The sequence below is a fragment of the Theropithecus gelada genome, chromosome 12 (assembly GCF_003255815.1).
Source record: "Theropithecus gelada isolate Dixy chromosome 12, Tgel_1.0, whole genome shotgun sequence".
Classification (NCBI taxonomy): Eukaryota; Metazoa; Chordata; class Mammalia; order Primates; family Cercopithecidae; genus Theropithecus; species Theropithecus gelada.
Window position 1 is genome coordinate 55,287,655 of NC_037680.1, and position 23,457 is coordinate 55,311,111.

The 23,457-nt window shown below is 38.2% G+C and overlaps 1 protein-coding gene across 1 annotated transcript in view; it reads right to left on the minus strand.

The window, feature by feature from the left end:
• The window catches only part of CCDC141 (coiled-coil domain containing 141), a 219,016-nt gene that overhangs the window by 36,081 nt on the left and 159,478 nt on the right, over window positions 1-23,457 (minus strand). The window contains exons 10-17 of the mRNA XM_025404910.1: window positions 22,354-22,473; window positions 20,507-20,698; window positions 13,335-13,514; window positions 6,954-7,133; window positions 6,249-6,374; window positions 3,492-3,680; window positions 2,397-2,576; window positions 123-272 (exon numbers count right to left, since the gene is read on the minus strand). Of these exons, the coding sequence (XP_025260695.1) occupies window positions 123-272; window positions 2,397-2,576; window positions 3,492-3,680; window positions 6,249-6,374; window positions 6,954-7,133; window positions 13,335-13,514; window positions 20,507-20,698; window positions 22,354-22,473 (1,317 nt within the window). The remainder of the gene's footprint in view (window positions 1-122; window positions 273-2,396; window positions 2,577-3,491; window positions 3,681-6,248; window positions 6,375-6,953; window positions 7,134-13,334; window positions 13,515-20,506; window positions 20,699-22,353; window positions 22,474-23,457) is intronic.

Genomic DNA, 23,457 nt, shown 5'->3' on the forward strand with positions numbered 1-23,457 from the left:
TCTCCTGATTCACTGTGTGTCTGTGTGTGTGGGAGTGTGCACATATGTGGACATTTAGACACATGCTTTAGGGTCAAACAGCTTTTTGGCAATGTGCCAGTTCTCACCCCTCCCACCCCCACCTCGTTTATCTCGTCTCTCATGGCGCAGTACTCCAAACTACGGGACAGGCTCCGTTCATACTCCTCAGCTTTGGCACGCCACTTCATGCTTTCCTCCTCAAGGAGCTCCAGCTGCTGCTGTAAGTTCTTTGCAGAAACATTAGAGCAGGGCTAAAAGAGACAAATGGTGGTAATGGGGAGAATGGGCAAAACAGCAATGAGATGAGTAGGCTATTTACCTGAATTATGAAACTCATAAATGACACTTTTTAAAAAAAGAAATAGGTTCCTGATTTATTTTACCTTAAACATATTTGAGCATAATTATTTCAGAAAGAAGCCAGACACCCAACATTATAGAAAAGACATTTCCCAGCTCGAATTTCTAGTGTTGAAGATTCACTCATCACACCCAACTCCTCAGAGACCCCATTCATTATAGGGTATAATCTTTACTTCAAAAGGCCTAAAATATGCATTAGAAACATTTGATTTCTGCACTATAATTTTCCTGTCAACTTGAGCTTAACCTCAGGTTCATTATGCAAGTGCTCCAATCTCAGCTCAGCACAGCGGGCTGCCAGGGCCAAGGCCAGAGGACGATTGGAGAACAATTCACATTATTTGCACAAAGTGAGACTTCTTGCTTTCTTATTCTTTTAAAAATAAATGTACTAATAAAATAAAACTCTTTAAAAAGAAAGCTCTTTCCTGGCAAAAAACCTATTCCATTAACAACAGCAGATAATTTGTATTTCTGTATCTTTCAGTTCAAAAAATATATATTTTATATTCACTGCATTTCATATAGTTTAGTGGATATCTTACATGTACTTTAAAATAAAATGGGCCATTATGATTTTATTAATGTTATACCTGTTGTTAGAGTAAACATAATCTTTTCTCCCCTCAAGTTAGAAATCTGGAGAAGGATTTTGTGTTTTATTTTGTGTTTGTTGGTAGTGGTGGTTTTTGTGTGTATGTGTGTGTTTTTTTTCTTTTTTCTTTTTTGAGATGGAGTCTTATTCACTCTGTTGCCCAGGCTGCAGTGCAATGGCTGGATCTTAACTCACTGCAACCTCTCCCTCCCGGGTTCAAGCGATTCTCCTACCTCAGCCTCCCAAGTAACTGGGATTACAGGCATGTAATACCACACCTGGCTAATTTTTGTAGTTTTAGTAGAGACAGAGTTTCGCCATGTTGTGCAGGCTGGTCTTGAACTTCTCGGCCTCCTAAAGTGCTGGGATTACAGGCGTGAGTCAATGTGCCCAGGCCGAAGAAGGATTTTTTTTTAAGAATCAATGTCCAGTGAATTATTGATGAAAATTTGATCTGGGAATATTTCCTTCTCTTTTAGGCCCCTCTTTTGAAGTCTGACGGTGGCATCAAACAAATCCAACGAGCCCTGGCTAGAATCAGGAGACCTGGACTTCTCCATTCTGGGCTTTTATGGGTAAGGTGGGAATTTCTGTTTGCCTCAAATTCTTCATCCATAAAATGATAGCTCTGGCCTGGGTGAACTCTAAGATCTAGATGGTCTTCCAGATCAGCAATGCTAAAACAGCATTGGCCAACAAAAATAGAATGTAAACACACAAATAATTTAAAATTGCCTAGTAGTCATATCAAAAAATCAAATAAAAAGATAGAGCAAAATTAATTTTTATAATATAACCAACTATGTCCAAATATCACCATTTTAACATGTAAGTAATATAAAAAATACTAATATGATTGCTTTTCATAATACCTCTTTGAAATCTGGTGTGTATTTCATACTTTGAGCATCCTCACTTGTTGCTAAATTTTGATCAGAAATATTTGATCTGTATTTTAATTTTTTTAATTTACAGTTTCAAAAGTTGATTCCCATACCCAAATTGCTCTCAACATACTTAAAAGTTTTCCAATAACTATGCTGAGGATCAGTTTTTAAATTTGTATTTAAATTAATGCAAGTTAAATAAAATTAAAACTTTAGTTTTTTAGTTGCATTAGGCACATGTCAAAGGCAGAAAAGTGACTGCGACACTGGACTATACAGATCTACTATATAAATACTCTTAAAAATTTTTTCATGAGAATGGAGGTATTCAACAAGACTTTTATATTCAGATTTTCTACTTAAAATTTTTTCTCTTGTCAGAGGGTAGAAACGAATCACAAATAACTACCCCAATGGTTTAATTTATTTTTAAATTTAACATATACTAAGCAATCTGCCTGGTTTCTTTCATACGCTAGCCCAAGCCCCAGTTAGAACTGAGTCAAATAATGGTGGTGTTGGATGCTTACAGGCCGCTGCACTGATGAGATGATGTCTACTCCTAAGCAAAGGGCCAGTCTGTGGAGATGGTCTACACGTGCTTGCTTTTCCTGAGAGCACCAGAGGTGAATCTGCACATCGTGAGCATCACCCAGTTCCTTCGGCTGCTCTACAAACTCCAGCTCTCTTGATTTGATGAGATGTCCCAGCTAAAATTTAGGGCATTAACAATTAACCTGAGTTTTATATGAAGACAGATTTTTTTTTTTAAGCCTAATTTCTATAGCACATTTTGCTAGCTGGTCGAAATGCTGCCAAGGCCATCTATAAACTGTTGGCATTAGCCAAATAAGAATGCTGCAAATCCAATGGTGGTAAAATTGAACTGCTAACGTCGTCAGTTCCATTAAAGAAGGAAATTCTTTTTGGTCATGAACCAAAACATTAGCAAGATCTAGGCCTGTGCTCTGAGTAAATTTAGAGGCTATTTTAAAGGGATATTAATTAATATTCCTCTATCTTATGTTAATAGAGACCATAACTATGAAGTTTTTGTAAAAATGCCACCAACAAATAGCACTCCGTGATGTCAGGTACTTGAAGTGCAAAAAAATAAAAAATAAAAAATAAATAAAAATTGAACTTGGTTTCTGCCCTCAAAGAGCCTACAACTGAATTGGGCGGGGCGGGGGGTAGGGGAGGGAAGCTATGCTTATCAAAAAGTAGTTAAGAATCAAGATAGTAAAATGCAAGATATGGGGAATAAATAATGAGCTCTAGGATTTTTGAAGAGAGAGAAATCACTCCAAGTGAGGTAGGATTGTTGGAAGGAGGTATAGGATTTAGATAAGAGGGAGGAGAAAGACAGACTTGTCAAATAATGGCAGCCTGAGAGTCAAGGGTTGGAGTTAGATATGTGTGCATCATCTCTGAGGGATGAAGAGCTCAGTTTGTCTGGAACAAAAGGAAGAATAGGAACATAGTGAGAGTAAAGATAGGGGCCAGATTGTGTAAACTTCTGATATTAGAAGATACAATTTGGCCTTTATTTTTTATTTAATAATTCATTTTTAATTGCATAGTTTAAAACTCAGGATTTTTCAAACATCCCTTCTAAGCCTTACCGCTTCCTTGACTTGATGGAACTGGACCACCTTGTACAGGATATCCTCGTAATCCTGGATTCTCTCTTTCTGTTTTTGTTGGAGGTGAATGAGGTCCTTCAGTTGTTGAGACTTTTCTTTTACAGGGGCTCCTTTGCCAGTTAACTCCTCTGATTCTTTCATAATGTATTGAACCTCATCATTTAATTGCTAAAATATTGAAAGTGATAAAAAAAATCTTGCTTTTAAAGAACTTTTTTACTTTGCAACTGACAATATAAAGGTCTAAACAATGAATCACTCATTCATTTGTCAACAAATACTTATTATGAATGCCCTCACCCTCCAAAAAATTTGGGCACTCTGCTGGATGATAGAGATACATTTTTCTATATTCATCTGAGAAGTTTACAAAAAAAAAAATAGCATGAGCAATGCAAAAATGTTTCAAAGCTATGTGGAAAAACAAAGTCATACATTTCTATGGCATACCGAATATTCTATTCATCTGTTAAGTAAATGTATTTTAGATATTTTATGCAGCCCCATGATTATCTCTGATATTTAATACAGACTAGAATCAGGCAGTATGGTAAAAACACCATGAGGAGATGAGTGTAAAAATATATCAGGGGAATAACTTGTGCTCTGTGATAAAAGAATGATCAGAATGAACCACCAGCTGAACAGCATAGTAGACAGACTGTTTCAAAAGCGGTCATCCCATGATCCACAAATAGCCATCACATGTAGGGAAGGATAAACTGCCTTCTCTTTCACCCGGCATTGCTCAGATATCCCTTATGGGAATCCAGATTCTGGAATAGAATTTACAACGGGGGCATACTTTAAAGAGAATGCTACTGTAGGCTGGGCACGGTGGCTGACATCTGTAATCCCAGCACTTTGGGAGGCCAAGGAGGGTGGACCACCTGAGGGCAGGAGTTCAAGACTACCCTAGCCAATATGGCAAAACCTTGTCTCTACTAAAAATACAAAAATTAGCCGGGCATGGTGGCGTACACCTGTAATCCCAGCTACCCCAGAGGCTGAGACACGAGAATCACTTGAACCTGGGAGGCAAAGCCTGCAGCAAGACAAAATTGTGCTACTGCACTCCAGCCTGGGCAACAGATTAAGACTCTGTCTCAAAAAAAAAAAAAAAAGAGAGAGACAGAGTGAGAGAAAGAGAGAGAATGCTACTATAATTTCAAGCGTAGATCTTTTGTATGAAAGGTAAAAGCAATGGAAATGATTTAGACTAAGGAGATAATTTTCAGAAGAGTGACCTAAAAAGGGTCGTCGAGTTTAAGCATTTGGGCATCAAATATATGTGCACCACAGTGACGGGGCTAAAGAAGTATGGCAATGGTCCTGATTTAGAGGAACTTACATGTACATGCAAATGTGCATACAAAGAAAACGCATATAAGCAGATAACACAGGGTGTATTAAAGGAATCAACCCAAATGTCCATCAGTGACAGATTGGATTAAGAAAATGTGGCACATATACACCATGGAATACTATGCAGCCATAAAAAAGGATGAGTTTGTGTCCTTTGTAGGGACATGGATGCAGCTGGAAACCATCATTCTTAGCAAACTATCACAAGAACAGAAAACCAAACACCGCATGTTCTCACTCATAGGTGGGAACTGAACAATGAGATCACTTGGACTCGGGAAGGGGAACATCACACACCGGGGCCTATCATGGGGAGGCGGGAGGGGGGAGGGATTGCATTGGGAGTTATACCTGATGTAAATGACGAGTTGATGGGTGCAGCACACCAACATGGCACAAGTATACATACGTAAAAAATCTGCACGTTATGCACATGTACCCTACAACTTAAAGTATAATAATAATAAATAAATTAAAAAAAAAAAAAAAGAACCTAATATAGGCCAATCACATTTGCTGAGAGTTTTAAAGAGTTTGCTATGGGTTACAGTGGTGGGTGTGTTTGTGTGTAGCAGGCGTGGTGGCTATGTTTTACATTGGTTTTTGTCTTAATGGAACCTACAGTTCCCTAAAGGAATCTTCAATCTTCTGATTCTGGGATTCTTTGAAGCCCACATTTATGAAGTAGTGACAGCTAGAAACACAGGTATCTAAATTTTGCAGCAAAGCATAAGAATCCAGGCAGAAGTATGATGTGACTAGCAGCTGGCAATTTTTGGCAGTTGTGTCACATTTTGGAGAGGCAAGAGGCAGGGAAATAGGGACAGTGTTAAGCAGTCAGGGTCAGGAGCATGACTTGTGGTTTTGTTGCTCATATCCTGAGAGGTGGAGTAGAGAGCACAGCAAAATTCCTGGGGTGATGGTACGTGCCTGGGGTGCTGGTGGGTGAGGACAGTGACATAACAGTGGTCACCTCAGGGACTCAGGGCAGCAGAGCCTCTGGGTCCGAGGTTGCCCATCCTTGTTCTGAGAGGTCTCAATTTAAAACACCTCTGCACTCCCCAGGAAAAGAATTAGAGTGAAAATACAGGATAAATATATGACTAGTTTAATTAGCCATGTGAATTTTAAAAATCTAAGATAAAAATCTATTTAGGACATTTTGTAGCCCAAATGTTGGTATATCATCAAATTCAAAAGAATGTAGGAAAACAGTAAGAAAAATGCCCCTACAGTGGATTTTTAGACAAGCGATACTTTTGTTTAAAAAATAGAAATTCACCAGCCTATTACAGTTAATCAGGTAAACTGCAACCAAACAGTTTTAAATATTTTTTCCATTCACCCAAATCCGGCAATGTATTTCTTCACCTGGAACTGAGGCTTCATGTCATTCCATTTTTGTCGTAGCTCTAAAATGAACTGGAGGCTCCCTCCAAGGTCAAGTGCAGACACAGGCATAAGTGCTTCCTGAAGAAGTTTTAAGTTGTGAGTAGTCTGAAATAAATATTGGACAGTTACACATGCATTTTCTTTGACATCTCCAGCAAATGTGATCATTCTAGTAATGACAAGAGTGTGATCAAATTTTTCAAACCCCATGAAAACACTCAGGATGTGGCATGAGCTCAGGGTTCTAAACAACCAAGGAGTAAGGCCCTTGGTTTCTGCTGCCTTTTTTGGTTTTATTGTGGTAAAATATACATAATAAAAGTTACCACGTTTACCATTTTGGGGTGTACATTTCAGAGGCATGATATTTAATACATTCATATCATTGTGCAATCACCATCACCACCATCCATCTCCAGAACTTGTTCATCATCCCAAACAGAAACTCTGCACCCATTAAACAACTCCCCATTCCCTCCCTCGAACTCCCAGCCCCTGGTAACCTACATTCTGCTTTCTGCCTCTATGAGTTTGACGACAGTGACCTCATTTATAAGTGGAATCACACGATATTTATCCTTTTGTGTTTGGCTTATTTCACTTAGCTAGTGTTTTCAAGGTTCGCTTATGTTAGCCTGTGTCAGAATTTCATTCCTTTTCACACCCCATTGTCCCTTGCCTCACCTTTTTAAGTTGCTCTTTGAATGCCGCCCACTGCTGTTTGACAGGCTTGCTTTCCTTGGCTTTAAGCTGCCATGCCAGCCGAAGGAGGCTAAGTTCTTCCCGTTCTGCTTTCTGGTTTTCCATAGTGTTCTTCATGATGTACACTTCATTTTCCACATTTAGTATCTCGTTCTCTTTTGCCTGTTAAATTAATAATTCATATAATAGCTTTTCTTTCCCAAGAGATACAGCTTTTTGTTGTATATAACTATTTGACGAGGCAAATTCTTTATCACAGCCAAAGCAGAGCACGGTTCTGACATCCCAACAAGTTCGAACTCCCTGCGCAGAGGCACAGTTCAGCTCTCAGAACCCACATACTGTTCTTAGACGTCAGGTCCCCAGTTCTTCAAGACCCAAGGGGTGTTTGAATTCCTACCTAGGGTCTGGTTATTTCCTGGGGTTTAAAAGATTATTTAATGAGCAGGGGATCCAGAATTTTTGAAGTCAAGATTTAAAACATGCGTATAAGTATACCTATATGCATTTTAAAGATACTCCATCTTTTATTTTAACACGCTCATTAGAATACATCAAAGTATCAGTATTGAGGAATAGGAGGGGACAGGATGTTCTGGACCACTGTTTTTCTTTTTCTTTAAACTATTCCATTGTATACATTGCAATTATTTTAAATGTCCTTTGCTGTTTCTCAAGTTCCTCCATTTTGTGAGAACTGAAATGGGTCTGTATCTCTGTATTCAGAACTACATCATACACCGGAAGCACAGTACCTAAAATCGAAGATTTCACTTCCAAGCTTTCATATGTTCTGCTTTACTCATTAGAAATCTTTTAAACAATGGTTTTAAACAAAGGGAAATTCAATTAGTGGTAAAATGATAATAGCAAAGAGTAAGACTACGCGTGCTTTATTTCTGTAGAAACATTTAAAAAATGCACAGGAACATTCATTTGGCAAAACAGTTATTATGTTTTTTACTTTAGTAGCCAGCCTTTCTCAATAAATCTTCAAATTTCTATCATCTCAATGACAGCAATTGATAGTATCATAAATATTTAACAGGATATTTTAAAGATAGGCCATTTTATTTTAAAATTATTTTAAATGATATTGATATTGTGCACTTATATTTTTATATAATTTTATACATTATAAAGTGGCAACTAATTCCAAAAAATATATATATTTATAGGTCCTAAATGAGATTTCCTCTATGAACTTAATAATCTAGTAATAAAATTATATATTCCCTCATTATTAATAATGATACATAATAAATTATGAAAGATATTAGACAACTCAGCAGAATCCACCCCAAATTATACTTTTATCTATATAATAAAGTTATCTTTCACATATTTTAAAGAAATGATTAACCAGAATGTAATGTACTATATAATTTAATATAAATTTTGAAACTGCAGCATGCCAATGACAACTTTAATCAGAAGGATATGGTGGATTCTGAGTGAGGTCTAGAGAAAGGAGAGCTATAGTAGGATTCGTAGATGTCTAGCTAGTAGGATCTGTGAAAAGTGATCCTGTATTTGGCAGATGAATATTTTGGCCACTCAAGAAGATTGAATAATTTGCCTGAGGTCTAATCAGTAAACACAGTACTCATTTTACTTCCGTGTAGGGCATGGAAAATTTTTGACATAATCCAGTCTAAATAGGCCACTAAAGCATTCATTTTTCACTTGTATTCATGCACCATGAATGGTTTCCTGATGTCTTACTTTTCAGATACCTTGATAATAGGAAGGCTGTATCCCAGATAGTATTCTTGGTACTGACCATTATAAATAAAAAAATTGGAACTTTCATCAAGACGTCTGTCATAATTTGAACCTGAATCAGTTTCTCTGATCTTAATGAGTTTTAGATGAACTGAAAAATTTTCTATTTCTGGCTTGAAAATATGAGCCACGACAACCCAATAAAGAACAGAACACTCAATTGAATATACCAGCTGGCCTCTGCCTTCTTGACAAGCAAACTGGTCACCATGATTCAACAATAATGTTTGTTTAAAAGCCTAGTGGTCCAAAAGATATCATGAGAATGAAAAAAATTGTTTTACTTACTTTACCGACAATTTCATCTCTCCAAATGTTGCTAACCAATAAATGTCATTATCATGTGGGCTTTAATTTTAATCAATAAGGAGGAACTTATTTATCATATGATAGTGGCAAAGACCTTGGGGTAGAGTGACCATGTTTATGACATCAAGATAAAAGACCACCAAAGCACAGTAGTAAAATACATGCTATTTCTGGGAGATCTAAGTAGGCATTGAATATTATGATAACCTAAGTTTATTTAGATATAGATTCAAAATATAATTCGGAATGAGTTATTGTTGCCGATCTTTAAAAACGAAAATCTGATTGTACAATCTTAAACATTCTAAATAAGTAACAAAGGACTTCTGGGTAGAATGGAGTAGCCAGTGGCAGAGCAGTGCTTTTGCTTAGAATACCTAGAAAAGCTAGGTAAAATGCAGAGGGAATCCATTTGAAGGAAGCAGAGAGCTGCTCTGCAACCAGAACTAGAGAGGCTGACTCCAGAGAGTGAAGAACCTGACAGTGGTGAGCTCATCTGTCATCCCAGGGGGATTTCCCAATTCTGTGCAGACAGGAGGCTGATAATCAAGACTTCCCTGGAGCAGAGAAACCAACAGAGATTTTGGCAGACACTTGGAGGGCTTCAAGCACAATGATCTTCTTCTAAAGAAGACTGACAAAATACCGGGGGTATATGGGGCAGTGGATTAAAAAACCTAAGCTAAAGGCCTCTGAAAAGCAGAGTGGAGTTTTTCAGCAGACAACCCAAACAAAGATTGGAGTTTGTGACCTGCCAGGGGCACAGATCTCAGAGAAAGCACCTGGCTCTCAATACAAAACTCTGGGAGCCTGAGGGGACAGGACTACACTGCAAACACAACTCTGCCAGCTTCTGATTGGCTTCAGTGATTGCCCACCAACACCTGCCTGGAGAAAGAAGGGCGACCCTTTCTAGAAGAAGAAAACACCATCTGCCGATCCTCCAATTTTTTATACATAATGTCTGGCATTTGATAAATATTCACTAGTGCTGCCAAGACACAGGACTACAGGACTGGAAACCAAGTGAAAAATTAGACAATAGAAACAGCTCCAGATCGGCCGGGTGCTGTGGTTCACGCCTGTAATCCCAGCACTTTGGGAGGCTGAGGTAGGCAGATCACTTGAAGTCAGGAGTTCGAGACCAGCCTGGCCAACATGGTGAAACCCCGTCTCTACTAAAAATACAATTATTTGCTGGGCCTGGTGGCGGGCACCTGTAATTCCAGCTAATCTAGGGACTAAGGCACGAGAATCGCTTGAACCCGGGAGCTGGAGGTTGAAGGGAGCTGAGATTGTGCCACTGCACTCCAGCCTGGGTGACAGAGCGAGACTCCATCTAAAACAACAACAACAACAACAACAACAACAACAAAACAAACAAACAAAAAAAACACACACACACACACATACAAAAAACAAAGAAAGGAAAGAAAGGAAAAAAAGAAAGAGCGAGCTCCAGATCCAAATGTTGTAGTTAGCTGACAAGCACTTTAAGTGCCTAGGGTTAATATGGTTCAAGAAAGTATTGGAAGGATGGGAAAAGTGCAGACAAGAAACAGAATTTCGTCAGCAATTTAACTCTAATAAATAAAAGTACCAACTGTAGATTCCAGAACTAAAATTTCTGAAATGAAGTTAGTAATAAGATAGACAAAATTACGCAGTTTGAAAGTATTTGAATTCCCTTAGGTAAATCACAAACATACACAATCAACAGATGGGAGAAGATTGATTGAACCATGTAAAAGTGTGAGAGAGAGACAGAGAGATAGATAGATGGATAATACATGTTCTAATGTTCTAAACGAAAAATAATTTTTTTTTTTTTACAGTAAAGTACCTACATCACATAGGTATATGGGCAAATTGCTTAGCAAGTTTTCTTTAATGCTTAAGGATAGTGTTGGATAAATTAGAATTAGCTAATGCATCTTTTATTTCCAAGTAGGTTTAACAAGAATGGTCTTCAAACAACAAAAGTTGAAACAAGACAAAGAGAAAACTGTAGCTCAAAGGAGATGAGGGTAGTTAGACCCTAACTCTTCCAAATGAATTCAGGCTCCAGACTGAGATTAATCACATCCCAGGTACAGAGAAAATTGCAGCTGTCAGTTATCTTTGAAAATCTACAGAAACTAGAAGGGCCATAAAATTAGAGAACAGAAAATGCCCTGATTTTCAAAAGGAGGAAAGGATGGATTACACAATTTACAGATTGGGTACAGAGAAAATTGCAGCTGTCAGTTATCTTTGAAAATCTACAGAAACTAGAAGGGCCATAAAATTAGAGAACAGAAAATGCCCTGATTTTCAAAAGGAGGAAAGGATGGATTACACAATTTACAGATTGGTGGCCGGGCGCGGTGGCTCACGCCTGTAATCCCAGCACTTTGGGAGGCCGAGGCGGGCGGATCACGAGGTCAGGAGATCGAGACCATCCTGGCTAACATGGTGAAACCCGTCTCTACTAAAAATGCAAAAAATTAGCCGGGCGAGGCGGCGGGCGCCTGTAGTCCCAGCTACTCGGGAGGCTGAGGCAGGAGAATGGCGTGAACCCGGGAGGCGGAGCTTGCAGTGAGCCGAGATCGCGCCACTGCACTCCAGCCTGGGCGACTAAGCGAGACTCTGTCTCAAAAAAAAAAAAAAAAAAGTACAGATTGGTAAGCTTCACACTGAAAATCAGTGCAGTAAGTTCATTACTTATCAAGCACTTTGTGAGCATTTTGGAAAGAATGCCTTGATCACTAGGAGCCATCCTGATTTATGTCAAATTATGTCTGTGTCATTGATAGGATACTAGGTAGGTAAACCTTCTTTTGAGCAGTTTATTTGAGAAAGTCTCCCATTATAGACTTAATACAAAGATTATGAAGTAGTGGCTGAATTAAGTATTACTGGGAGCATTTATTATTATTTTAAAAACTGGTTAATCAATAGACTGCTTCATGAACTGGAATGTCAATCTGCCCTTTAGGCATTTATATTTAAGAACTAATTGCTGCCATAGAAAGCTTACTTGTCATATCTACAGAATTAAACCCAAGACAGATGGCTAATATACTCGATAGGTTCAAATTAGTTTAGCAAGATGGGATCATGTGTGAAGACTAACAAAATAAAATTAAATAAGAAAAAATATAAAAACCCACATTTGTATAAAAAAGGTAAATGTCTGATACAGGTATAATATGGGAGAGACATGGTTTGACAGAAGCTGCAATAAAAATATTATGAGAGTTTTGTTCTATCACAAGCTTAACATGTACCAGCAAAGTGAAACTACTGCTAAAAATGTTAGCATAATTGTAGGTCTCATTAGTAAATAATAATGTCCAGTTTATTGTACTCTGTGTTGCACGTGTAGTTCACTTTTTGGTTACATTTAATGAATGATCTCGACAAACCACAGAAAATCCTGAGAAGGGGGGATCAGCATAGAAAGAAAAATAAAGCTCCTTCATAAATGATGGTAAGGATTTTTAATGCTGCAGAAAACACTCAGACATAGCAACTGTTTTTAATGTTGGAAGGACTTTCATATATAAGAGAAATTAAATATGAATACTTTTTGTCCCTGTGTAGCTACAGAAGATTAGGAGTAGATATGGAAACAGATATATTTAACATTAAAAAAAAAAGTTTTCTAGCAGCTGGCATTCTCCAACAATGAAATGAGCAGTTTCATTAGGAAAATACTTGAGGTATTGAAAGAGAAGTGGACTAACCATCTTTTAAGTATCCTATAGGGAATTTCATATTGGTTATGGGTGGATATAAGGATTCTAGAATATTTTACAGACATAATTCAAGACAGCTAAAGGTTAGGGTATTTTTCTAAATACAATGGACCTTTACAACAAAAAGATCTGCTAAGGTAAGAAACTCTTCAAAAGAAGATTCATCTTAGAAGTTGTTTTTAGCCCCTAGAAATTTTGAAAGGACCTTGTTGCATGCTTTCAACATAACACGCAACTTTTGTGTGGACTTCTGAGGATTCTATTTAATAATAACAATGTTGCATTTGGATTACAGTCACTCTTCCTTCTTAATAGTTAAAACAACCTTCCTGTTATGAACTAACCAAAGTTCTAGGCCAAGTAAGCATTTAAATATTGGGCTTCAGGACTGGTCTAGGTTGAATGAAGCTAATCAGAACTTCCTAGGAGAGAACTGCTGATTAGTAGACAGCTGAACCTTTGAAATTATTATTTTGACTTTGATGAGTAATCCTAGCAGAAGGTGTGATCCATTTAATGTCATTCTTACCATGTTTATTAAATTAAGGAACTCAAGCCCTAGATCTTGTGTTACAAAACTCTTCTTTAAAAATAGCGGCCACTGCTTCTCAGTCGAGTCAGAACAAGGCTTGGCTTTAGCATCATCCTGCTCCTTCTGAGGGATTTTGGTTTCATAAAATTCTTTTAAGCTCTGAAACTGCATCTCTACCTAAAAAAGAAAAAGAGGGTTAAGAACACTCAAACACATTTTTTTAAAGAAAAAGAACAGTAGATTTCAATAAAAGCCTCTATAAAACCTAAAACTACCTTTTCTGAATTTTTAATTTTTAAACATTTTATTTATTTATTTATTTATTTATTTTTAGAGATAAGGTCCTTTGCTCTGTCACACAGGCTAGAGTGCAGTGGCACGATCATAGCTCCCTGCAACCTTGATCTCTTGGGGTCAAGCGATCCTCCCTCCTCATCCTCCAAGTATTAATAGTTAAAAACTACAGACTATAGGCACTTGGCACCAGGCCTGGCTAATTTTTTTTTTGTTGTTTTTTCATTTTTGTAGAGATGAGGTCTTGCTATGTTGCCCAGGTTGGTCTCAGACTCCTGGGCTCAAGAGATCCTCCTGTCTTGGCCTCTCAAAGTGCTGGGATTACGGGCATTAGCCACCAACCCCAGCCCATTTTCAGAATTTTTAAAATAATTATTGAATGTTTTCAACTTATTGAAAAGATATAAAAATCTATTTGGATTGTTGATTGTTTGGGTAGAACACTGAACTGACAGGTTTATTAAGCATAAAAACTAATTATTGAAGCCAATATCATATTTATAAATTCTGTGTTTGTGTGTTTTTCAATTTGGGACAATGTATGTCAAAGACCTGTGTGGTTTCATTTAAAGCCAAGTTTCATAATTCAGAAGAAAGATGCATACATAGAATCAGATAATACAAATCAGTAAGAAATATAGGCCAGTGAAAGATGATTAGTAATTAGTAAATCACGATTTACTTCTAATCAGCAATAAACCAGAATAAAAAAGTATAAATAATTCTTAATTTTCTGCCGAAGTATTAATATTAAACTGCCTCCATGAGCTAATCTCTTATTAAGGTACATTACTATGCCTCCCTGGAATTATATTTTCTCATTTGCTAACCAATGTAAGCAATATTAGATCATTTTAAATCACTCTCTTTGAGCAGAGTTTATATAAAATCAAATGTGTCCTAGACCTACAGATTAATATGTAATTGGATGATATAGAAATAGTAGAAATTATTTGACACAAGTTTGTATGCATTTTCAGTAACACCAATGCCTGACAGGACTAGATTTAAATAGCTCATAACTCCCAATGTAAACACGGTAAGAAATTTCAGGCAATGGTTAGTCACTATATTTTAAAGATTTTAACATTGTTCTTGATTTAACTGAACTTGATAGGAGAGCCTGCAAATAGCTCTCAGAAACAGAAGCTCTCTCCTCATTTCCATATTCCACTTATACACGCCTCTACGTTTTGCTGATGCTCGTTCCCTCAGCCCAGAATGATCTTTCCTCAATTTTCTTCTCTTATTTATCCTTCATGAGCAGTTAAAATGTCACTTCCTCCATGGAGCCTTCTAAGATGACCTAGTAATAATTAACTATTTTGGGGGGTATTCAAAGATAGTTCTAGGAGAAAGAGAGCCATAATCAAATTATTACAACACAGAGACACATATACAGACAATATTATGGGCACACTGAGGAGAGGCCACCAATTCTATATGGAGTAAATAGGGAAGCGCTTCCCAAAGGAAGTGACATTTGATCTGTGTCTTGAGTAATTGTCCAGGGTGAGAAGGCGTCAAAGGGGATCCCGGATGGGAGGGATAACTTGTGTAAAAGTGTGAAACACTAGCTGTGAAGACACTCACTGGTTCAGAGGACAATACATGATCTTAGCGTCAGTGAAGTACAGGTTGCACAAGCTGAATGGTAAGAGACGGAGGGATATTTGTGCTGGGATAAAGCTGGCCAGCAAGTTTCAACCTGTCTTCTACTGTAACCAACATAATTGAGATACATTCTGATTAGGTTGAAACCACTGATAGATGACTCGGAATCAGCATGGCAATCATCAGGGCTTCAATAAGGTCATCCATTATAGGCTAGATGTCAATATTATGGGCAGTCAGTTATGTGCGATTCTCAAAACACAAACTTTAATTCATCCTTCTTTTCCAACCTCTCAAAAAAGCCGCCTTGAATGCAAATGAGAACCATATTATTACAGAAATTCCCTTAACTCTGTACTAGTTGATTTAGGTGAATTAATGGGAGATTTTATTCATTTTTGGTAAAAGTTATTTGCAACTTGCTTTATTACACTTGTCAAATTACCTGAATTTCAGGAGGTAATGTGATCAGATTTGCCTTAGAATGACTTTTGTTTTGGCTACAAAGAGAAGGGGAGTGTGAAGGGGTAAAAACAGGAGGCAAACTGAGCAGGCAGAAGATGACATCATTAAGCTGGATAAGAGATCATGACAGCCTGAACCGAGGAAGTGATGGTGCAAGTGCAGAGAAAGGGGAGTTCAGAAATCTTTTAGGTTGGCTTAATAAACAGATATGGAAGAGCACGGCCTTTGAAATAGGAAAAACAAAAGGGAAATAATTTGGGATGAAACTTCAGCTTTGACGTTTGCTAGTGCTTGATCTTGCATACCTCATCCTTCAGAGCCTCAGTTTCCCATATTTACAAAATGGGGATCATAGTAACTAAAACATAGGGTGCTATAAGGATTAAATAAAATCAGGAATGGAAAGCACAGTACCTAGTACAAAATAAATGCTCAGTGAGAAAGTGATTGAAAGAGACATAGAAGCTTCTAAATAGCATTCCTGAAAGGATGGTGGAGTCATTGACCCAATGCCAAAATACAGAAGGAAAAGCATATTTGAGGAAAAGCCACCAGCTGTGTTTTGCTGAGTTGGAGGAGCCTACAGGATACATAACTAACTGAAAGCATTGGTTTAGAGCTCAGGAGAGTTGGGGCTCAGGAACCACTTTTGAGTTATTGGTGAAGAAACCATAGGTGGGAATGTGGTTTTTGTAAAAAAAAAAAAGTGGGTACAATGTGCAAAAGAGAGGGCACATGCAAGAACTCTATGACCCACCATGCTTTAAGAACAAAAAAGAAAAGTGAACTAGGAGTAAGGACAAGGAACAGACAAAGAAGTAGATAGGATTATTCCACTTATGTGAAATATTCAGAAAAGGCAAACCTAGAGAGACAGAAAGTAGATCAGTGCTTGCCTGAGGCTGGGGGTGGCAGCCAGGACTGCCTAAAAATGTATGCCAGTGCTCTTCTGGGGATGATGGACATACACCAAAACTGGAGTGCTATGGTGGTTGCATGATTCTATAAATATAGGAAAAATCACGACATTATGAAATATGTGAGTTTCGGCCGGGCGCGGTGGCTCAAGCCTGTAATCCCAGCACTTTGGGAGGCCGAGGCGGGTGGATCACGAGGTCAGGAGATCGAGACCATCCTGGCTAACACGGTGAAACCCCGTCTCTACTGAAAATACAAAAAACTAGCCGGGCGTGGTGGCAGGCGCCTGTGGTCCCAGCTACTCGGGAGGCTGAGGCAGGAGAATGGTGTGAACCTGGGAGGCGGAGCTTGCAGTGAGCCGAGATTGCGCCACTGCACTCCAGCCTGGGTGACAGAGCAAGACTCCGTCTCAAAAAAAAAAAAAAAAAAAAAAAAAGAAATATGTGAGTTTCATGCTATGTAAATTATACCTCAGTAAATCTGTTATTAAAAAAAAAACCCAAAGGAGGTGAGAGTGGGTAACTGGGTCAAATAAATGCTGCAGAAAGATTAAGCAGGATGAAGACTGAAAATATACTATTTCATTTGTCAACCAGTAGGTAGCTTAAAAGAATGTTTTTAATGGAGTGAAGAGGTGGCAAGTGGAAGGGTTGAGACAGGAATAAAGCGAATTGCAGTGGGACAAGGACAGGATGAGCAAGTAGAGGTGAGGAATATCTTCTTCCCATTTCAAGAGTCCAAATTTGAGCCTGTGCATCATGAAGAAACCCCATTTCTTAAAAAAAAAAAAAAATAGCTGGGCTTGGTGGCACATACCTGTAGTCCCAGCTACCTGGGAGGCTGAGGTGGGAAGATCACCTGAGCCTGGGAAAGTTGAGGCTGCAGTGAGCTGTGATCATGCCACTGTACTCCAGCCTGGGCAACAGAGTGAGACCCTGTCTCCCCAAAAAAAAAAAAAAAAAAAAAAAAAAAAAAAAAAAAAAAAAAAAGGTCTACATTCGAAGACAAATAAGATGATGGAGTGGTAGCCTTGGTGAGGGCAAGACTATATGGACATAACTGTAGAACAAAGGGAAAGAAGCAATGGAAAAAGAAATCTTTCAAAAATGGCCGGATATGGTAACTCACACCGTAATCCCAGCACTTTGAAAGGCCAAGGCGGGCAGATCACCTGAGGTCGGGAGTTCGAGACCAGCCTGGCCAACACGGAGAAACCCTTCTCTACTAAAAATACAAAAATTAGCTGGGTGTGGCGTCGCATGCCTGTAATCCCAGCTACTCCTGGCTGAAGCAGGAGAATCGCTTGAATCCAGGAGGTGGAGGTTGCAGTGAGCCAAAATTGCGCCATTGCACTGCAGCCTAGGCAACAAGAGTGAAACTCCATCTCAAAATAATAATAAATAATAATAATAAAATTAAAAAAAATAAAATTAGAAGATGATTGCTGGAGCTAGATGCTGAAGGATGTAGGAATACTTTCATTTATTGGAACCCATGGAGGATGGGTGAATATGTCAACAAGTTTGGAAGTCAAGGCCATTATTGTCAATGGCTTCATTTTTTTTTTTTTCAGTGACATATGAGTTAAGAACATTGGATGAGATTTAGAGATAGAAACTAAGGTAATATGCTTGAGAATTGCTACCAAATGGGAACCAACTAGGGAGCATATGGGAGACCCAGCTGAGGCAGAGGCCTGTGCATTTGTAATGGGGTCAATCAGCACAATTGTATGATTTTCCACTGGAGTGTCTGGAAGCTTGGAAAGAAAGGCTGAGTAAACAGACTATTGGATTGATCTCGTATTGGGAGTTGGCAGGGGTTAGTCAGGGTGGAGGGCAGGGAGTTGACGGGATGGAGAATGGAAAGGAAATGAGTAACCATTAGCTAGTGAGGAAGAAAGGAAAGCCAGAGAAGGAGTGAAGTAATGTACGGGGAGCATTGCCAGGATTGGAAGGATGGAAGCCTCTGCCAGGTAGAAAAACAGATTTAGCAGAAAATAGAAAGCAGGAAGCTAGAATGTTCTGATTAAATTGTTGTTTGCAAAGCTAAGCCTCCTGGTCCAAAGGCCAGAGTGGATCAAAGTGGATGCTTAACTGAAAGCTGAGGAGGTTCATTTTTGGCAATGAAGATGCAGAAGGCAAGCACTTCTTTGTAGCTTCTCTACCATTTCACGTACTGCATTATAATATTCATCAACAAGATAATTCTGTCAGTTGGGAATAGTTTGGAACTTGCCAAACCATGAGAGTTTAGGGTCAAGAACTAAAAAGAACATGAAGGATACATGCTCGAGGGGATGGGTACACCATTCTCCATGATGTGATTATTACACATTGCATGCCTGCCTCCAATCATCTCATAAATATATATACCTATGTATGCACAAAAATCAAAAATTAAGAAAAAAGAAAAATAAAGAGAAAAAGCTAAAAAGTCAGAAGGGACAAACAGTTGAGTAAAAATGTAGAAAAGGATGCAGTGGTGAACTGAGAATATTATAAAGGAATTGGACAGAGGAGAGGTGTGCCGGCAGGATGGTGGTGGTGAGAGTTAAGAAGGAAGGTGTTGAGAAGGTGGAGGTAAGAAGAGGAAAAAATCAAGCACATACTTGTCTTGGGTTGGCTCCACCCTTGAGTGAACCCTGCTGGCTCCACCTCCCACTAACCAGCACCTCTCTGCCTGAAGAGGAGAGTGATCTATATTTGCATGGGGGTTACTAGGATAGGGGTTAAATAAAGTGAGACTCTAGGGCTTTTCTATTACTGATGCCAGCTTCAAGAAGCAATGACCTTTGAGATGGAATCCAGTGTACTAGAGAGAATATTAGAGGTTGTCTAGCATAACCAGACAAAATAAGGCCTCAGAAGAAACTCTGAGGGGTAACATAGGAAGACACATCATACAAGGCAGATTCGAGACTGAACCCAGTAGCCTGTATTTTCCAATTCTGTGTATTTCAAATGAACCACACTAACTGCTAAGGTATTCAAAAAGATCTATGGTTTAGAAGATGACTATTTTGAAATAATTTTGTTGTCTGTTTAGGATATTGTAAATATTTGTAGGATGTAGTAAAATTTATTCCAGTATAACTAGTTTGTTTATTTGTGCATATCCCATACTATCCACACATACAAATTTGTATGTTTTTAATAAAACAACTTATTTTTTGAGCCTTTGTATGGTGCCTTGAAGAATGTGGGAAAAAAATAAAAATAAAAAACAAATAAACAGAATCTCAGAACCCCAAAGTCACTATGCCCAAGGGAAGGTTAAGCTTGGGAACTGGGTCACACACACAAAAACTACTTTGCTTTTGTTTCCAAACAGATAACTGTAATTTTACAGCTTTATGTCATAGACTCTACTCCCTCTTTTCACATGTTTACTTTATCTTATGTAAAATGTAGATTTACTGGGTGTGCAACAATGCATAATTTACTTTTTCCCCATGTAAAAATGTAGGTTTTCACATGTAAAATGTAGATTTGCTGAGGCTAATCAGAGCCTCACAAGAATGTAACCAGCTGCCTCACTGCCTATCCTCCCTCCTTTTTGTTTTCCTCGTGCTTGTCCTTTCTCCTTTAAATACTGAAGTTCCCCAACCCCTCTTTGGAAAAAGCACAGGTCACAGGTGCTCCTGGGATTTTTATTTTTTCCCAGGCACATCTCAACCTTGGCTAAATAAACCTTTATAGATTGAGAACTGCTGCAATCACTCTTTGTTTTACAAGAATACAAGGCCTGTAAGTGAGCCCATGCACAGGGGTAGAGGACATGGAGCTACCCACCAAGGCAGAGCATATATCCCCACAGAAAGCAAGGACATGGGCAGTGGCCACCTTGCTGAAGAAGGTTAACACATAGTACCATACCTCCTCTGATGACCTCAGAAATGCCACGTAAGTTTGCAGGACTTGTGATCTGTAGTCAATGCTTTGGCCAAATAGGTTTAATTCTTCTGCTAGCCATCTAGCTTTAGAGGAAAGTGATACCATTTCATCAGATTCAAATTCGTTTTTCTCCATCATAGTTTTTGCAGCTGCTTCTAATTCATGTGATGTCTCCTGTAAAATCAAAGCACTGGAGGTCAGAAACTGACAGGGGAATCATGAACATTCACATTTCATTATCTTCTGCATATCCATCAATTATGATTACTAATGAACTTATACCAAGAATCTCCTCAATAAAGAAAGACGCAACTTCCAAAAAAAAAAAAAAGAAGGGCACTTTAGAATGAAAATCATCACAAATTATTCTTGGTTCTATCAGCTATATTTATTTTGAGCACTCTATTTTCTGTGTCACAGATAAAAGAAAGGTTGTTTGGTATGAAAGGTTAAAAATGTTTTAAATAATTTAAATGAATTAATTATACATGAGATTCCTATTTGAAATTTAACAATACCTCTAGCAAATTCCTCAACTAATTTTATTATATAAGAGATGGCAAATTTACAAAACTTATTCATTAGTTTTTAGTTTACAAAAAGATGACATATCGATAGTGCAGTCTTATTTAAATCTCTATCTAGAAGGGCTAGTAGGGAAAATATCACATATCAGGCCTAAATAACCTAAAAAGTCAGTGACTTTGACTTGCTCAGGGATGTTCTCCTATGTTTTCTTCTGAGTGTAATTTCTGTTATGTGAACTCCAACCACTGATTAAATGGACAAATAGAAATTGTAGCCATGATGATTACGCATGTCATAGAAAGAGCCATGTAAAATTTCATGTGAGAACAACCTCAAAACCAAGCAAAATGAAAGAAAAAAGCTCTGCAGCAATGAGAGATTGCTTCCCTACTTGTGATTAATATGCTTCCCAAGTACTCCACTGAATGAAGGCAATTTTAATTTACAGGCCCTGCTTCATGATAGCACTTTGGGAGGGAGAGAAGTGGGGAATTTCTTTCCTTGTAATCTCCTTCCCATTTCTAAAATGTTTAACATTAAAAAATGAAATTGAGTTCAGACATAAGCTTTAAGTATTCTAAATAATAAATAAAAAATACCCCATTTAACAAAAAATTGGTGTGTTTGTGAGTTTCCGGTGGGGACACAGTCCATGAAGGAGGCTCTTCTGCTGAGAACTGGAGTTACGGGGCTCTTCCTGCGGACCTGGGAGAACCAACCAGAGGAGGGCACTTGACTTAGGTCCTTAAACTTTGCTGGAGCAGACAGAAACTTCAGGGCAGGTTTGGAGCTAAGCGCCATGTGAAACGGGTAGGAGGGGAGCTGGAGAAGGTGCTATGATGGGGGTGTGGCACTTTCTGTCTCTGAGTGTTAGCTAAGCAAACAAGGTTGTTTTTATTTATATCCTTGGAATCTTGCAATAATGCACGTTGCTTCTGGTAATTTTTTGGTAACTTGCTCCTGCAGAAAAAATTGCCAATAGTCAGAGAAGCGCTGTCCCTGCCTCCTCTGTCACCCCCAAAATGAAGCTTTTTTTGAGAAACTGCCCAGGCAAGAAAGGGAACCAAATGACCAATACCTAGCTGTAATGCTGACTTTCAGGGAGCACAAATGTCCTAATAAATGCATATATAAATATAATTTAGACATGTAAGAATATGAGTTTTTAAGTCATTGTGTGCTACATACGAATTTAGAATTGTAAACCTCAAGGGCGCTAGGATTAAGTTTATAGCTATCAAATAATTTAAAAATTATATTTACAAAATTATAGCCATAATAATCATTCTCGTTTTACTCACCTTAGCTTGGGCATCTAGTTCCAGATATTTATTCAAAATCTTCTCTGATTCAGAACAGGTGGAGCCAACATCCATTGCATTAGAAAGCACTGGACTGATTTTCTGAATTGACATTTCCACCTTTAGGAGTGAATAATATACGGCAGTCTTAGTAATATATTTTTGCATATATGTACACACATATATCAGGAAGATAAATATTATTTTATAGATTCTCGTTATACTTGAAATATATTTTACCAATATTAATCTAATATAGTTTTAAATATTCAGAATTTCATATTTTAATAATGCTGCTCTTCACAGGAGGTAATACTTGTGGCCCACCAACAAAGGTTATATGTGGAAAGGGATTTCTTTTATTAACAGCTGTGAGATATAAGCAATCATCCACATCCTCTAAGAACTTATCTGTATTACCTATGAAGGATAATGCACTTGCTAACACATCAACAGAGATGAATTTATCTGTGAGTGGAATGGGACCCAATTTACAGGCAGATTTTAAAGGCAAGATCCAGAGCATGAGCATTGCAGTATTTTGGGAAGAGGGACTCTAGGGAAGCACCAAACCCTGGACATGTCGTAGTAAAACACAGGGGCATACTTAGGACATTTAATTGATGAACTTGGAGGACTATGATTTGATCCTCAATGGACATGAGTCATTGACTAAAATGACCCTTGAAAGGCTCTGTTCCATTCAAGTTACATGCTTTGTCCCGTTGCTCTAACTCCAGTCCATACTCCCCAGACTCAAATTGACTCCGAATTGGCAATAGGACAAGTAGCAGCAGCTGAGGTCCTACTGGTCCACCACCACCAAATTAGGTTGGTTCTCAAGCTCCAGGGGATGCAGCACCACAGCTGCCACCATATTTGGAAACTCCCTGAACCCAGGCACCAGAACGAGGATAAAATTCCCAAGTTTCTGATTAATAACAGGTGAGGAGGCAATTTAAATACAGACATTGATATTTAATGTCCTCTCCAGTGAAGGGTACTAACTCTATTCATGTAAGTTCAGGCACGTAAGTCCATCGTATCAAATGAAAACATCATTGAAAATTTGAGACCCAGCCTCTACAGCAAGATTCATTAGCA